This window comes from Pituophis catenifer, unplaced genomic scaffold (genome assembly GCF_029215685.1).
Source record: "Pituophis catenifer annectens isolate HBS135680 unplaced genomic scaffold, rPitCat1.0.hap2 SCAF_1, whole genome shotgun sequence".
Taxonomy (NCBI): domain Eukaryota; kingdom Metazoa; phylum Chordata; class Lepidosauria; order Squamata; family Colubridae; genus Pituophis; species Pituophis catenifer.
Window position 1 is genome coordinate 5,557,944 of NW_027256881.1, and position 15,072 is coordinate 5,573,015.

The window sequence follows — 15,072 nt, forward strand, 5'->3', positions numbered from 1 at the left end:
ACATGCATTATTAGAAGACATCTAATCTAGTGATTGCTGAATAGGGACTGGTATCTTTTAGGAGCTGGTTAATACAACACATAAGCCATAATATGTTGGCTTGGGTCTTAGCTTATTGTGTAAAATTTGGAAACACGGCTTGTGGTGTTGTTAATAGATTGTATAAAGCCACAATCAACAGATTATGCAATAAACAATGGATAACCAAACCATGGTTTAGTGCAAAGTGTGAACCAATTCATTACTTGTGTTTAGACAATACATTTCAATAAAGACATGGTAGATACATTAAGGCAAATACAGGTAGTGTTACAACTGTTTGTTTAGTGACTGTTCGGAGTTACAACGGCACTGAAAAAGTGACTTATGACCGTTTTTCACATCTATGACCATTGTAGCATTCCCATGGGTCACACGATCAAAATTTGGACTTTTGGCCACTGGTTCATATTTATATTGGTTGCAGCATCCCAAAAGGCATGTCATCATTTTTTGCAAACTTTTGACAAGCAAAGTTAATGGGGAAGCCAGATTCACTTAACAACTGTGGCAAGAAAGGTCGTAAAATGTGGCAAAACTCACTTAACAAATGTCTCGCTTAGCAACATAAATTTTGGGTTGAATTGTGATCGTAAATCAAGGATGTTAAGCATGTTAAGCTGGGGTTAGTTTGCGACCTTCCCGTCAGCTTGGGACAAACAAAGCCAATGGGGAAAACCTGATTTGCTTAACACACAATTCACTTACAACCACAGTGATTTATGTACTGTTTCCCCGAAAATAAGCCCTCCCTGAAGATATTTAAATGCATGCGCAGCCGGTCCCCGCCATTTCCTCTGGTTAGAGTTAGGGAGACAGAGCTGGAAATCAGGTAAGATGGGAAGAGGAGCCCCGTCTTGCTTCAAACGCCCCAAAATAATAAGACCTCCCCGAAAATAAGGGCAAGCGCTTATTTCAGGGTTCAAAAAAATATAAGACAGGCTCTTATTTTCGGGGAAACACGGTAACAACTGTGGCAAAATAGGTTGTAAAATCAGCCATGATTCACTTAACAACTGGCTTGCTTGGCAACAGAAACTCTGGTTCCAAATGTGGTCATAAGTTGACGACCAGCTGTATCAACTCGCCTAGCTTACACTACGCACGCCCCCAAAATGGATTCAAATTCTATTCAGTGTGCAGCCATTTAATGCTTTCTTTCCAAACATCCAAATTCTGCTTCCGGTCCCCTTTTTTTGAAATCAGCCAGCCCAAAACTTCAAAAAAAGGCTGATGGGCTGAATTTATGACACGCCGATAAATCAATGTTTGTCTTTGCCAAAAGATTTCGTTTCCTTTCATTCTTTTGATCTGCCAATCCAAAACGTTGCAACGTAAATCCTGTCCTTACAAAAAAAAGGAAGGGACATGGTAGCGGAAGTTGTGATCCTATGTACAGATGGAAGGGAGGCATTGCACTTAATTTCTTAATACATCCATTTGATAGACAACATTAATTTTTCTTTAATATAAATCTCTGCGGATAGGTATGGGGACGGGGGAAGGGAGAGCCGGAATACCGAGCTCCTCATATATACAGTTCAGTTGGTTCAGTTCAACAGCACGGATGGTTCCTCCTTCGCAACCTGATGTGTATCAGCCCCAAGTCCTCTCTCTGGTCCTCTCCAGTAGAAGCATGTCACTTTATATAAATACGATTGATCTCCAGCTTTCGGTTCTCTTCCAAGCTTCTCGTTCAGGATCCGTTTTGTTCTGGTGTGTTGGTAAAGAAACGAAATATCCTCCAGAAGGAAAATATTTTGGCATCCTGGAAGCAATAAGTTTTGGAAAACATTACGGGAAATGCTTCGGCTCTGGCAGACACTGTTCCGGATCCCTTGAGGAAAGACACACAGCAGCGGCTGTCTTTGGAAACTTCTAATCTGCTTTCCAGGCTGAGCAGGATCTCTTTGGGATCAAGCTAAGCAAGCTACTCGGGCTTTTGCTGCAGCCGCCGCAAGATCTCATCGTGGCCAGGCAGGATGTTGTGGAAAAATAATTTCCAGTTGCTAAAGGCACAGGGAATGGGATGGAGTATCACCAGGCTTGTAACGGACACTGGGGGGGAAAAAAAGAAAAAAAAAGTTAACAGAGGTTAAAATGTGAGGAAGTGACTTAGATCAGGAGAGAATCTGTTAAGGTATTGAGATTTAAGAGCTGAACACCTGTAAAGCTGATGCAATGTAAGTCTGATGCAATGAAGATGAATCAGCATTAGTATTGCCAGTTGTAGACTATGAAGGGGTCCACAAAAGATTTACCACTTTAAGTGGTGTTTATTTAAGGCAGCCAGGAGAGGGCGTATTCCCTCTCGTTGTGTCTGGTATTCATTGCTGAGTTCTCTGTGTAGAGTTAAGAAGAAGATTGATTGCTTGTCAGCAGTGGTGGGTTGCCCCTGGTTCAGACCGGTTCACAAGAACCGGTAGTAAAACCAGCAGGAGGCTCCGCCCACCGCCCTAGATGTCATCATAGGCGATCTGCGCATGTGCAGAAGTGATCCCGTTGCAAACCGGTAGTAAAGGTAAGTAGAACCCACCCCTGCTTGTCAGGTATTTGCATATATTTCTCTATATGTCTTGTATATAAAGCATTGTTAAATATCTAAGGCTCTGTGTGCTGTGTTTTGCTCTTGGGTTGTCTCCTAATAGTAGTCATGCTGCAAACGCTCTGACAGAATCTAATCAAACGAATCAAGGAGAGAAGCAACCTGGAATTAAGGAGAAACTTCTTAACAGTGGGGACAATTAACCAGTGGAACAGCTTGCCACCAGAAGTTGTGGGAGCTCCAATACTGGAGGTTTTTAAGAAGAGATTGAACAACCATTTGTCTGAAATGGTATAGGTAGGGTCTCCTGCTTGAACAGGGGGCTGGACTAGAAGACCTCCAAGGTCCCTTCCAGCTTTATTCTGATTGATTGATTTGAGGATGGACAGAGTAAGGCCTTTGGGGGTGCCTGTAACTCATCAATCATTCTCTGAATTGGCCCGGTTCCTATCCTTCTGAGGCAGGAAACACAACACTGAAATATAAGATCGAACATAATACAGGTCGTCCTCAACTTATGACCACAATTAAGTTCTGTTGTTAAGCAAGAATTTTGTCCCGTTTTATGACTTTTTCTGCCACGGCTGTTAAGCAAACCACTGCATTTGTTAAGTGAATCATGTGGTTGTTAAGTGAATCTGGCTCCCCCACCCCCACCCCATTGACTTTGCTTATCGGAAGCTGGCTGGGAAGGTTACGACCATAACTGGGACCAACATCCCCATGCTTAAGCAAGACAGTTGGTAAACAATTTTTGTCCCGTTTTACGATCTTCCTTGCTAACAGTGGTTAAGTGAATTCCGCGATTATTAAGTTGGTAACACGGGTTGTTAAGTGAATCTGGCTTCCCCGTTGACTTTGCTTGTCAGAAGTTCGCAAAAAGGGATAATAATAATAATAATAATAATAATAATAATAATAATAATAATAATAATAATAATAATTTTATTTCTATACCGCCCTTCTCCCGAAGGACTCAGGGCGGTGTACAGCCAATTTAAAAACACAAGACACAACAATAATTAAAAATTAAAATAATTAAATAGATTTGGCCGATTTAAAACCCTAAAAATTAAAATACTCCAATTTAAAATTATTATATTGACAGCCCTGCCTGGTGGAACAACAGGGTCTTCAGTGTGCAGCGGAACACCCGGAGGTCGGAGATCTTACGTATTTCCGGGGGCAGTTCATTCCACAGGGCTGGGGCTCCCACAGAGAAGGCCCTCCCCCTGGGTGTCGCCAGCCGACATAACTTGGCTGATGGCACCCTGAGGAGACCCTCTGTGTGGGAACGGACTGGTCGGTGGGAGGCTATTGGTGGCAGAAGACGGTCTCGAAGGTACTCGGGTCCTATGCCATGGAGCGCTTTAAAGGTGGTAACCAACACCTTGAATCGCACCCGGAAGACCACATGACCCCAGAACGCTGCGGCCATCATAAATACAAGCCAGTCCCAAAACTTCTGAGTTTTGATCACATGACCATGGGGACGGAGGCTGCAATGTGTGAAAAACAGCCATGTCACTTTTTCCAGCGCTTTGGTAACTTCCAACGGTCACTAAATGAACGGATGTAAGTCGAGGACTATGTGTAATACAATAATTGGCTTCTTTTTCCCTCTTCATCTTTCGGTTCCATCTTGCCCTGTTGTTGTTGTTATGTTTTTTTAGCTTATAAATCCTGTGTGCTGAGATTTAGCTCGGAGCTGACAGGAAACCTATCTGGGGAGCATCAAAGCAGAAATGCCCAAATGTTGACCGCCATCAAGATGATGGCCGGCAACTTTTTTTTTTTTTCTTTTAAAGCTAGGAAGCTGAATTTTCTTTCCTGCTTCTCAGGATCACCAGCCAAGGCCCAACAAGTTGCATCTTGCTAAGGTTTTGATGAAGGAAATGCTTCCTGAATGCAGGCAGGCTTGTTTGAACAAGCCAGCATCAAAGTTAACGGGCGGGCCGGAGAGAATCATCTATCAAGGGCAAAGTTAGGGTTGAGTGCATGCTAGATGAGTCAGCAAGGCCTTTCTAAGGAAATGGTCTCCTCCTGGAGCCTGGATGCGCGTGACTGCCTGACTGATGGAGATAGGCGGGTTAGAGGTTCCTACTGCTCCATCCTTTGGGTGAAAATATTGGATATTGCATTTACGGTAAGCCACGCTGAATCTACATTTTTTTGCGCCTATGAGTCAGTGTTGACTCCTGGCAACTGCTTGGAGAGTCCCTGTGATTTGCTTGGCAAAATAATTCAGAAGTGATTTGCCATTGCTTGCTTCCTAGGGCTGAGGCCAGAGGTGGGTTTCAGCAGGTTCTGACCAGTTCTGGAGAACCGGTAGCGTAAATTTTGAATAGTTTGGAGAACCGGTAAATACCACCTCTGACTGGCCCTGCCCAGAGGTGGGTTTCAGCAGGTTCTGACCAGTTCTGGAGAACTGGGAATGGAAATTTTGAGTAGTTCGGAGAACCGGCAATAAAAATTCTGACTGGCCCCACCCCCATCTATTCTCTACCTCCCAAATCCCAGCTGATCGGGAGGGAATGGGGATTTTGCAGTAACCTTCCCCTGCCATGCCCACCAAGCCACGCCCACCAAGCCACGCCCAGAGAGCTGGTAGTAAAAAAATTTGAAACCCACCACTGGCCCTGCCCCAATCTATTCTCTGCTCCCGAGTCCCAGCTGATCGGGAGGGAATGGGGATTTTGCAGTAACCTTCCCCTGCCATGCCCACCAAGCCATGCCACGCCCACAAGCCACACCCACAGGACCGGTAGTAAAAAATTTTGAAACCCACCACTGGCTGACTTTGGCCTGGCTCAAAGTCACCTATCTGGCTTGGTGCCTAAAGCAGGACTAGAACTCAGAGTCTTTCAGAGTCTAGACAAGGGGTGTCAAACTCAAGGCCTGGGGGGCCAGATCCAGCCTGTGGGGTGCTTAGATCCGGGCCGCTAGGCCGCCCTGGAAACAGCGAAGGACTAGCCTGCAGTGCCTCTGATAGCAAAAATTGAGCTCGTGAAGGCCGCGGACAGCCCTCCCGGGCTCCATTTTCACTGGCAGAGTTTTGCAGGAGGCTGTCACAGCCAAAAACGGAGCTCGGGAGTCTGTTTTCACTGGCAGAGTGCTTGGGCCACCACAGGTGCCCCTGATACGAATGACGTCAAGCTGGCCACGCCTCATGGCCACACCCCTAAGGTAGGGGTGGGTTCCAATTTTTTTTTACTACCGGTTCTGTGGGCGTGGCTTATTTTGTGGGTGTAGCTTGGAGGTCATGTGACTAGGTGGGCGTGGATAGCTGGTCAGAGTCATTTCTGGAAGGTCCTCGCACTTACGACCAGCCCTCGCACTTACGACCCGACTCATTTGTTTGCTTTTAACACTGATCAGCTGTAGGGCGGCCCTTTGAAGCCCCGCGGCAAGAGTTTAAACAGTTTTTTTCCCTCTAGTCCTTAGCTGGGACTCAGGAGGCAGCAATAGATTGGGGGTGGGACCAAATAAAAGGTAAGAATAACGTGGGGGGGGTGGGCGGGGGGGGAGAACCGGTTTGGGAACGTCATATTGTCACCGCTACCGGCTCGGCCGAACCGGACCGAACCGGGAGGAACCCACAACTACCCTAAGGTCAAACACAACCCTGATGCGGCCCTCAATGAAATCGAGTTTGACACCTCTGGTCCAGACTGATGCCTAAAACCATTACTCCAAATGAAGTTTTTTTTAAAAAAATCTCTCTCTTCATATCCACATCCATATTCTGTGCGGTCCTTGTTGCTCTCTGAGCTTGGTGGCTTTCTTGCAGACGTTTCATTGCCAAACTAGGTAACACCATCAGTGCTAAATGACCCCCAAAGTTCAACCCTGAACTACAAATACTCTCTTCTATCCATATCAACCTGCCAAATTACTACCAACCTGCCTTCCATTGAGGACCTGTATACTGCATGAGTCAAAAAGAGGGCTGCGAAAATATTTACAGACCCCTCACATCCTGGACATAAATTATTTCAACTCCTACCCTCAAAACAACGCTATACGGCATTGCACACCAGAACAACTAGACACAAGGACAGTTTTTTCCCGAATGCTGCCATCACTCTGCTAAACAAGTAATTCCCTCAACACTGTCAAACTATTCACTAAGTCTGCACTACTATTAATCTTCTCATCGTTCCCACCACCTATCTCTTTCCACTTGTGACTGTATGACTGTAATTTTGTTGCTTGTATCCTTATGATTTATATTGATATTGTTTCCTGATTGCTTATGTGTACCCTATGACTATCATTAAGTGTTGTACCTTGTGATTCTTGACAAATATATCTTTTCCTTTTACGTACACTGAGAACATATGTACCAAAGATAAATTCCTTGCGTGTCCAATCATGCTTGGCCAATAAAGAATTCTATTCTATTCTATCAATATCCCCAAAAAAACCCAGTGGGAATAATGAGCCTTGGGAATATGTTTTGGCTTTTGAACATACAGAATGTGTTCAATTTTTTTTCTCAAGTCACATTTCTACTCGCCCAACCATTGGAGGAGACAGGATGCCCAGATAACCAAATTAGCCAGGATAGAGAAAATCCATGTTTTTGAAAAAATTCTCAGCAGCATTGGCCACAGTACTGAAACTGAACCTCTACTCATGTTCATTTGTTTTTAAATGTGTGTGTTGCTTCCTTCAGCAAGAAAGAAACACTGGAAGTTTTAAAGAAGACTTTGGACAACTATTTGTCTGAAATGGTATAGGGTTTTCTGCCTGAGCAGAGGGTTGGACTAGAAGACCTCCAAGGTCCCTTCCAACTCTGTTATTCTATAACCCAATCAAGACTGGCAGGGCATGGCTTTATATATCTCTATCTCTATCTCTATCTCTATCTCTATCTCTATCTCTATCTCTATCTCTATCTCTATCTCTATCTCTATCCCTATCCCTATCCCTATCCCTATCTCTATCTCTATCTCTATCTCTATCTCTATCTCTAATCTATCTATCTATCTATCTATCTATCTATCTATCTATCTATCTATCTATCTATCTATCTATCTATCCATCTATCTTACAAACTATTCTAAAAATACGAGTTCCAGGTATATTAGTAAAAGAAGAAGCAGACAATACTGCGAACTCCGGAACTTTTTAAAGATTTTAATATATATCTATATATCTATATATATCTATCTATATATATCTATCATCTATCTATCTATCTATCTATCTATCTATCTATCTATCTATCTATCTATCTTTCTATATCTGTAATTATATCTATCTATCTCTATCTCTGTCTCTAAATTTAATTTTAAAAAATAAAAATGAGCAAAGGTTCAGTTACACCACTGTGGCCAAAGCTCCTGAGAATTTTTCAGAAACATAGATTTTTCTCCATCCTGGGTAATATATAAAGGTAAAGGTTCCCCTCGTACATATGTGCTAGTCGTTCCCGACTTTAGGGGGGGTGCTCATCTCCGTTTCAAAGCCGAAGAGCCAGCGCTGTCTGAAGATGTCTCCGTGGTCATGTGGCCGAGATGACTAAACGTCAAAGGTGCACAGAATGCTGTTACCTTCCCACCAAAGGGGGGTCCCTATTTTTCTACTTGCATTTTTTTTAACGTGCTTTCGAACTGCTAGGTTGGCAGAAGCAGGGACAAGTCACAGGAGCTCACCCCATTACGCGGCACTAGGGATTCGAAATGCTGAACTGCCGATCTTTCAATCAACAAGCTCAGCATCTTAGCCACTGAGCCACCACGTCCTGTAATTGAGCCTGGCAGTTCGGTTCTTAAGTTGTGATTTTGCTCGTTGGAAGCCAGCTGGGAAAGTCGCAAAGGGTGTTCAGATGACCCCCATGACACTGCAAAAGTTGTAAATTCACACTGGTTTCCAAGCACCCGAATTTCGATCAATGTTACAACGGTGAGGATGCTGCAATGGTCCTATGTAGGAGGAGCGGTTTGTAAGTCACATTTTTTCCAGTGCCATTGTAACTTTGAACGGTCACTAAATGTAACGGTTGTAAATGGAGGACTGCCTGTATATTGTGCATGGCTATAATGGCTTAAGAAAATATTGATTTGAAGCCTCCATCAGTTGCGCAGAACCCAGATTGATGGGTCCACAAAGGCATCCTGAATTTTTAACTCATGTCAGGAAGCACTGGGCTTATTCAGAAAGTCCTCAATTTACAACCATTCGTTTAGTGACTGTTCAAAGTTACAACAGCACTGAAAAAAGTGACTTATAACCAGTTTTCATACTTACGAGGGTTGCAGCGTCCCCATGATCAAAATGGAGAAGCTTGGCAATTTATTTACTCAATAGCAGTAACTGTGAGAGGGATCTTGGAGTCCTAGTGGACAACTATTTAGATATGAGCCAGCCGTGTGCAGCAGCTGCCAAAAAAGCCAACACGGTCCTAGGCTGAGCCTTGGTGGCGCAGCAGACTAAAGTGCTGTTAAGTAGCACCAGCTGCCTGCAATTACTGCAAGTTTGAATCTCACCAGGCTCAGGGTTGACTCAGCCTTCCATCCTTCCGAGGTAGGTAAAATGAGGGCCCGGTTTGTGGGGACAATAAGCTGACTTTGTATAAAAAAGAACACCGCTTGGGGGGGGGCGAAAGCCCTACTAAGCAGGTATATACAAAAGTATGAAGGCTATTGCTTAACGCAGTGTAAGCCGCCCTGAGTCTCCGGAGAAGGGCAGCATATAAATTGAACTTATATATATATATATATACACGCACACGCACACACACGCACACGCACACACACAAACAGAGGGATAGAATCAAGATCACGTGAAGTGTTAATACCACTTTATAATGCATTGGTAAGGCCACACTTGGAATATTGCATTCAGTTTTGGTCGCTATGGTGTAAAAAAGATGTGGAGACTCTAGAAAGAGTGCAGAGAAGAGCAACAAAGATGATGAGGGGACTGGAGGCTAAAACATGTGAAGAACGGTTGCAGGAACTGGGTAGGTCTAGTTTGATGAAAAGAAGGACTAGGGGAGACATGATAGCAGCATTCCAATATCTCAGGGGCTGCCACAAAGAAGAGGGAGTCAAACTATTCTCCAAAGCCCCTGAGGGCAGGGCAAGAAGCAAACGGTGGAAACTAATCAAGGAGAGAAGCAATTTAGAACTAAGGAGAAATTTCCTGATAGTTAGAACAATTAATCAGTGGAACAACTTGCCTCCAGAAGTTGTGAATGCTCCAACACTGGAAATTTTTAAGAAGATGTTGGATAATCATTTGTCTGAAGTGGTGTAGGGTTTCCTGCCGGGGCAGGGGGTTGGATTTGATGACCTCCAAGCTCCCTTCCAACTCCGTTATTCTATTCTATTCTATTTATGCCCTCGAGTCATGTAATCATCTTTTGCGACCTTCCAACAAGCAAAGTCAATCCGAAAGCCGGATTCACTTTACAGCAAAGTTATTCACTTAACAACCGCAGCGATTCGCTTAACAACGGTGGCAAGGTACGTCGTAAAACTCACTTAACAACAGAAATGTGGGTCTCCATTGTGGTCGTATGTTGAGGATTACCTGCATCAGAATTCAAAAATGCATTCGAAACGTTGGTGAACACACCCCATTATTATGATTTTTGGCACAAGTCTCTCCAAATGGGAAACACCCCCCCCCAACATGCCAGCTTATCTGTTGAGAAGTTCAAGGTTTTCTCTTCGAACTATCTAACAATCGATAGAGGCCACATATTTCCCACAGTCTGCAAAGCTGCCTTTGAAAAATGAAAGAAAGGAAGAAAAGAGGCTTTTTTGTCTGCTCTGGAGCAATTTTTCATCACAAAAAGAAAATAAAAAATGAGCAGACAGGTTTACACAAAAGGACTCTCGGTTTTATTTTTCATCGGGACGCTAAAGTGCTATAATATCAAGAAGTGTAAAAACCAGGATGCCTTCGTGCGGTGGTTGTTTTTTTTTTTTTTACTTTGTGTAAAGTTAGCTAATTTCGTCTTCTAACCAATTGCTGAGAAAAAAATATAACCGTTTAGGATCAATCCAGAGGTGAAATCCAGCAGGTTCTGGAGAACTGGTAGAGGAAATTTTGAGCAGTTCGGAGAACCGGCAAATACCACCACTGGCTGGCCCCAAAGTGGGGTGGAAATGGAGATTTTGCAATATCCTTCCCTCAGGAGTGGGGTGGGAATGGAGATTTTGCAGTATCCTTCCCCAGCCACGCCCACCAAGCCACGCCAAGCCACAGAACTGGTAGTAAAAAATATTTGGATTTCACCACTGGATCAATCTCTCTGAAAGATCCCCTTTATGGGGATCCTTTCATTATATTAGATTTATATCCCACTTTTATTTTGTACCGTGAAGACAGCATACATAATAATGTTAGCTTCTGTTTTCTCTACAACTGAAACCCCAGCGGTGGGGTTTCACATTTTGTTACTACCGGTTTGCTGCACGTGCACCCAGTTCGCACATGGGCCTGCCTTCCCCGCATGCGCCTAGCCTTCCGTGCATGCACTTTGCTCACGTGCACACCTTCTGTGCATGCGCCCGGCCTCAAAAACATGCCTAAATACGACAGCATACAGCTGGGGCGGGTGGGTGGGCGGGTGAGTCGGCTTGGACTGGTTCGGGCGAACCAGTAGCGGAAATCGCGGGTGGGCAGGTAGGTAGGTGGGCCCACCCGTGATTTCCGCTACTGGTTCGCCCGAACCAGTCCAAACTGGCTGAATACCACCTCTGAGTAACCCTGTGAGGTGAGTTGGGCTGAGAGAGAGAGCAACTTCTCCAAATTCAGCTTTCGGGCCTAAAGTGGAACTAGAACTCACTGTCTCCTGGTTTCTAATCCAGCACCCTCACCATGGCGTCAAACTGGGTTTTTCTGGTTCTTCTCTCTTTTAGCTAAAAACAAGTTGTGTCTAGTATGACGTTCTGTGTAATTTGCTCTCCCTTATGCAGAATTTGAGACTCTAGAAAGAGTGCAGAGGAGAACAACAAAGATGATGAGGGGGCTGGAGGCTAAAACATATGAAGAACGGTTGCTGGAATTGGGTGCGTCTAGTTTGGTGAAAAGAAGAACTAAGGGTGACATGGTAGCAGTCTTCCAATATCTCAGGGGCTTCCACAAAGAAGAGGGAGTCAAGCTATTCTCCAAAGCACCTGAGGGCAGGACAAGAAGCAATGGGTGGAAACTAATCAAGGAGAGAAGCAACCTGGAACTAAGGAGGAATTTCCTGACAGAACAATTAACCAGTGGAACAGCTTGCCTCCAGAAGTTGTGGATACTCCAACACTGGAGGTTTTTAAGAAGAGATTGGACAACCATTTGTCTGAAATCATATAGGATCGTCTTGGTGAACCTGTGGCACACCTGCCAGAAGTGGCATGCAGAGCCATTTTTCCGGGCACGCGAGCCATCGCCAAGCTCACCTGAGCACGCGCCCCAGCTGGTGTTCAGGCAACCGGTGCGCATGCGTGCAATTCAGGAGACCCAGCTGGTCTTCAGAGCTCTCCTGTGCATGTGCGGGTGTTGGTGCATGCATGCAAGATGACTGGTGCGCACAGACAGCATTTGTGCGCATGCAGTGCGCACACAAAAGCTGTGCGCATTTGCATATGGTACGGTTCCACCCGCAGCACATGGGGAGGAGCCGCACATTATCGCGGATGGTATGCAAACGCACGCAGCGTGTGAAGCGCATTATTGTTCGGCACTCAGTAAGTAAAAGGTTCGCCACCCCTGGTATAGGGTCTCCTGCTTGAGCAGGGGGTTGGACTAGAAGACCTCCAAAGTCCCTTGCAACTCTGTTATTTTGTTATTCATCCCCTGACATCCACTGAGTGCCTTAGCTCTTGAACTCCACCATACAAGTATTCCTCAACATACAGCCATAATGGGGCCTGCCCATTATGGTCCTGTTGTGGCCCGTATGCGGCCTGTGCAGCTAGTAGTTGATTCAGACAACGAGGAGGCTGGTGTGGTGCTGCGCCAGCAGCCTGTGCAGCTGACACTCGAGTCGGACAATGAGGAGGCTGGAGAAGATATGGTGCCAGAGGCAGGGATTCAGCCAGGGCCTTCAGAACCTCCAGAAGCTCCCTTAAGTGAAGAGGACGAAGAGGAGGAGCCTCTTCTCAATGCACGGGCGCGCAGAGCTGCCAAAAGGCAGGAGTGGCTCCTCAGGAGGAGGTCTCCTCGAGAGTAAGGCTTGGGGCTAATTGGCCATTCCCTTAGCCTATTTCAGGAGGAATGCCGACTGAAGCAATTTGCAGGAAACAACTTCGTTCACATACCTTTGTGTCTTGTCTTGCTTATTTTATCAGCTTCCTGCAAATTGCTTCTGGGCATTCTGCCAACTATAGTAAGCTTTCAGTTATTATTCTTTGAATTCTTGGCGGCTGTTAATGCAATTAATTAACAGCCGTTGTTGTAAAAGACTGGTTTATTTAGTAAACTAAGGTTTGAACGGACTTTGTGTGTGCTGCATTCTTTGGGGTCCGTAGCTGGGGCAGAACAGGTCCTATGTCGTCATGGTCATAAAATGAGACAGCCATTTGATCAACTCAAATTCCTCCTACAACCGGTCCTTGCACTTAACGACTGTTGCAGCATCCTCATGGTCATGCCATCAAAATTAGAGTGGTTGACAATTTTTCTTGTATTATATAATAACTGCCTCACTTAGCAACTGAAATTCTGATTCCAGTTGTGGTCGTAAGTCAAGTACCGCCCGTATTAATTTTCCCCAATAACATTACATCTGTTTACCTGTTTATTGGAAGACATGTTGGTTAGTGAACTGAGGCTGCTGGTATCCGTGACCACCATCGCTGAAGGGAACCGTGAGGTGTGAGAATACTGAGGAGGTTCTTGCTTGTGCGCGTACACTGTGGAAAAAAGGCCAACAGTCATTCTTTTGTGTTTGTGTGTGTGTGTGTGTGTGTGTGTGTGTAAAAAAGAGTGATAGAGACAAAGTCAGAGGGATGAAAAGAATGACAATGATTTTAAACTACAGCCATAAATTGCTCTCCCACCAAATATTTTATTCCAAACAGAACCAAATTGCTATCCCTTCAAGCGTTAAATCAGCAACTTTTGAAAGCCTCAACATACTGTATGTAATTAGAATAAAACATAAATGGGACTGTGAACATTGATTTCCTAATCCAAGATTCTCCAAACTTGGCAACTTTAAAACTTATGGACTTCAACTTCCAGAATTCCTCAGCCAGAATTCTGGGAGTTGAAGTCCACAAAGTCGTAAAGTTGCCAAATTTGGAGACCCCCTGCTCTAATCCATTAAATGCTGGATATCCTACATAAGAATTTTTCCTTCCTTTTCAGCTAGAGATTTCTACCTGGGCAGGGAGCGGACTATGTCCCTTGCAGTTCTAGAACTCTGCAATTTTAAGTCCAACCTCAGAGGCCTTCATGCTAATAAAAGTGCTAAACGGGAGTCAGGCTCAAATCAGGAATAAAACATATGAAGCATCAAGGCTAAAACATATGAAGAACAGTTGCAGGAATTTGATATCTCTAGTTTAATGAAGAGAAGGACTAGGGGAGACATGATGGCAGTTTTCCAATATCTCAGGGGCTGCCCCAAAGAAGAGGGAGTCAAGCTATTCTCCAAAGCACCTGAAGGTAGGACAAGAAGCAATGGATGGAAACTAATCAAGGAGAGAAGCAACCTGGAACTAAGGAGAAATTTCCTGACCGTTAGAACAATTAACCAGTGGAACGACTTGCCTCCAGAAATTGTAAACGCTCCAACACTGGAAGTTTTTAAGAAGAGATTAGATAACCATTTGTCTGAAGTGGTGTAGGGTTTCCTGCCTAAATCGGGGTTGGATTAGAAGACCTCCAAGGTCCCTTCCAACTCATATTATTCTGTGATTCTGAAGACATCACATACTCTCCAACAATCCAGATTGGTGTCCTTGATATTGCCACACTCCTTTGCAACTGACCTCTGATGTTGGTTAGGCTTAGAAACAGTGATTGGTCTGAAACAGTTTTTTTGTAAACTTGTAAACTTGAAAACTGCTACTTCCTGCCATGTTTATCTCCCCATATTCTTGTCCCACTACTAGGATTTAATTTATGCTGTTTAATTTTACCTACATGACTCCCTAAGACATCACAGATAACATCATGGATAACTAAAAGTTCTCAATAATATTTTGCCAATTGAAAAATTCTTTCCTTTTCTTGATAAAAAAAAAAAATTATGAGGAACTAAACATTGCAGAATGCTGGTTCCAATAATGGTAGAATGCTCTTCGCTTACAGTCTTTTTCTTACGAATATATCTGTTTGAAAAAACAAACTCAACACTACCTGTATATGAGAAAAAGGTCTATTGAAAGGATAACAGAGTTGGAAGGGACCTAAGAGGTCTTCTAGTCCAACCCCTCCCTGCTCAGGCAGGAGACCTTATATACTAGTGATGGCGAACCTTTTCGGCACAGAGTGCCCAAACTGGAATGTGCATGCATGTTTGTGCATGTGTG

General features: G+C 44.3%; 1 protein-coding gene across 1 annotated transcript in view; it reads right to left on the minus strand.

Moving 5' to 3' along the window:
* Nucleotides 1-232: 232 nt before the first annotated feature.
* HNF1B (HNF1 homeobox B) overlaps nucleotides 233-15,072 on the minus strand; it is a 74,858-nt gene continuing 60,018 nt past the window's right edge. The window contains exons 8-9 of the mRNA XM_070945326.1: nucleotides 13,328-13,446; nucleotides 233-2,097 (exon numbers count right to left, since the gene is read on the minus strand). Of these exons, the coding sequence (XP_070801427.1) occupies nucleotides 2,077-2,097; nucleotides 13,328-13,446 (140 nt within the window). The 3' untranslated portion in view covers nucleotides 233-2,076. The remainder of the gene's footprint in view (nucleotides 2,098-13,327; nucleotides 13,447-15,072) is intronic.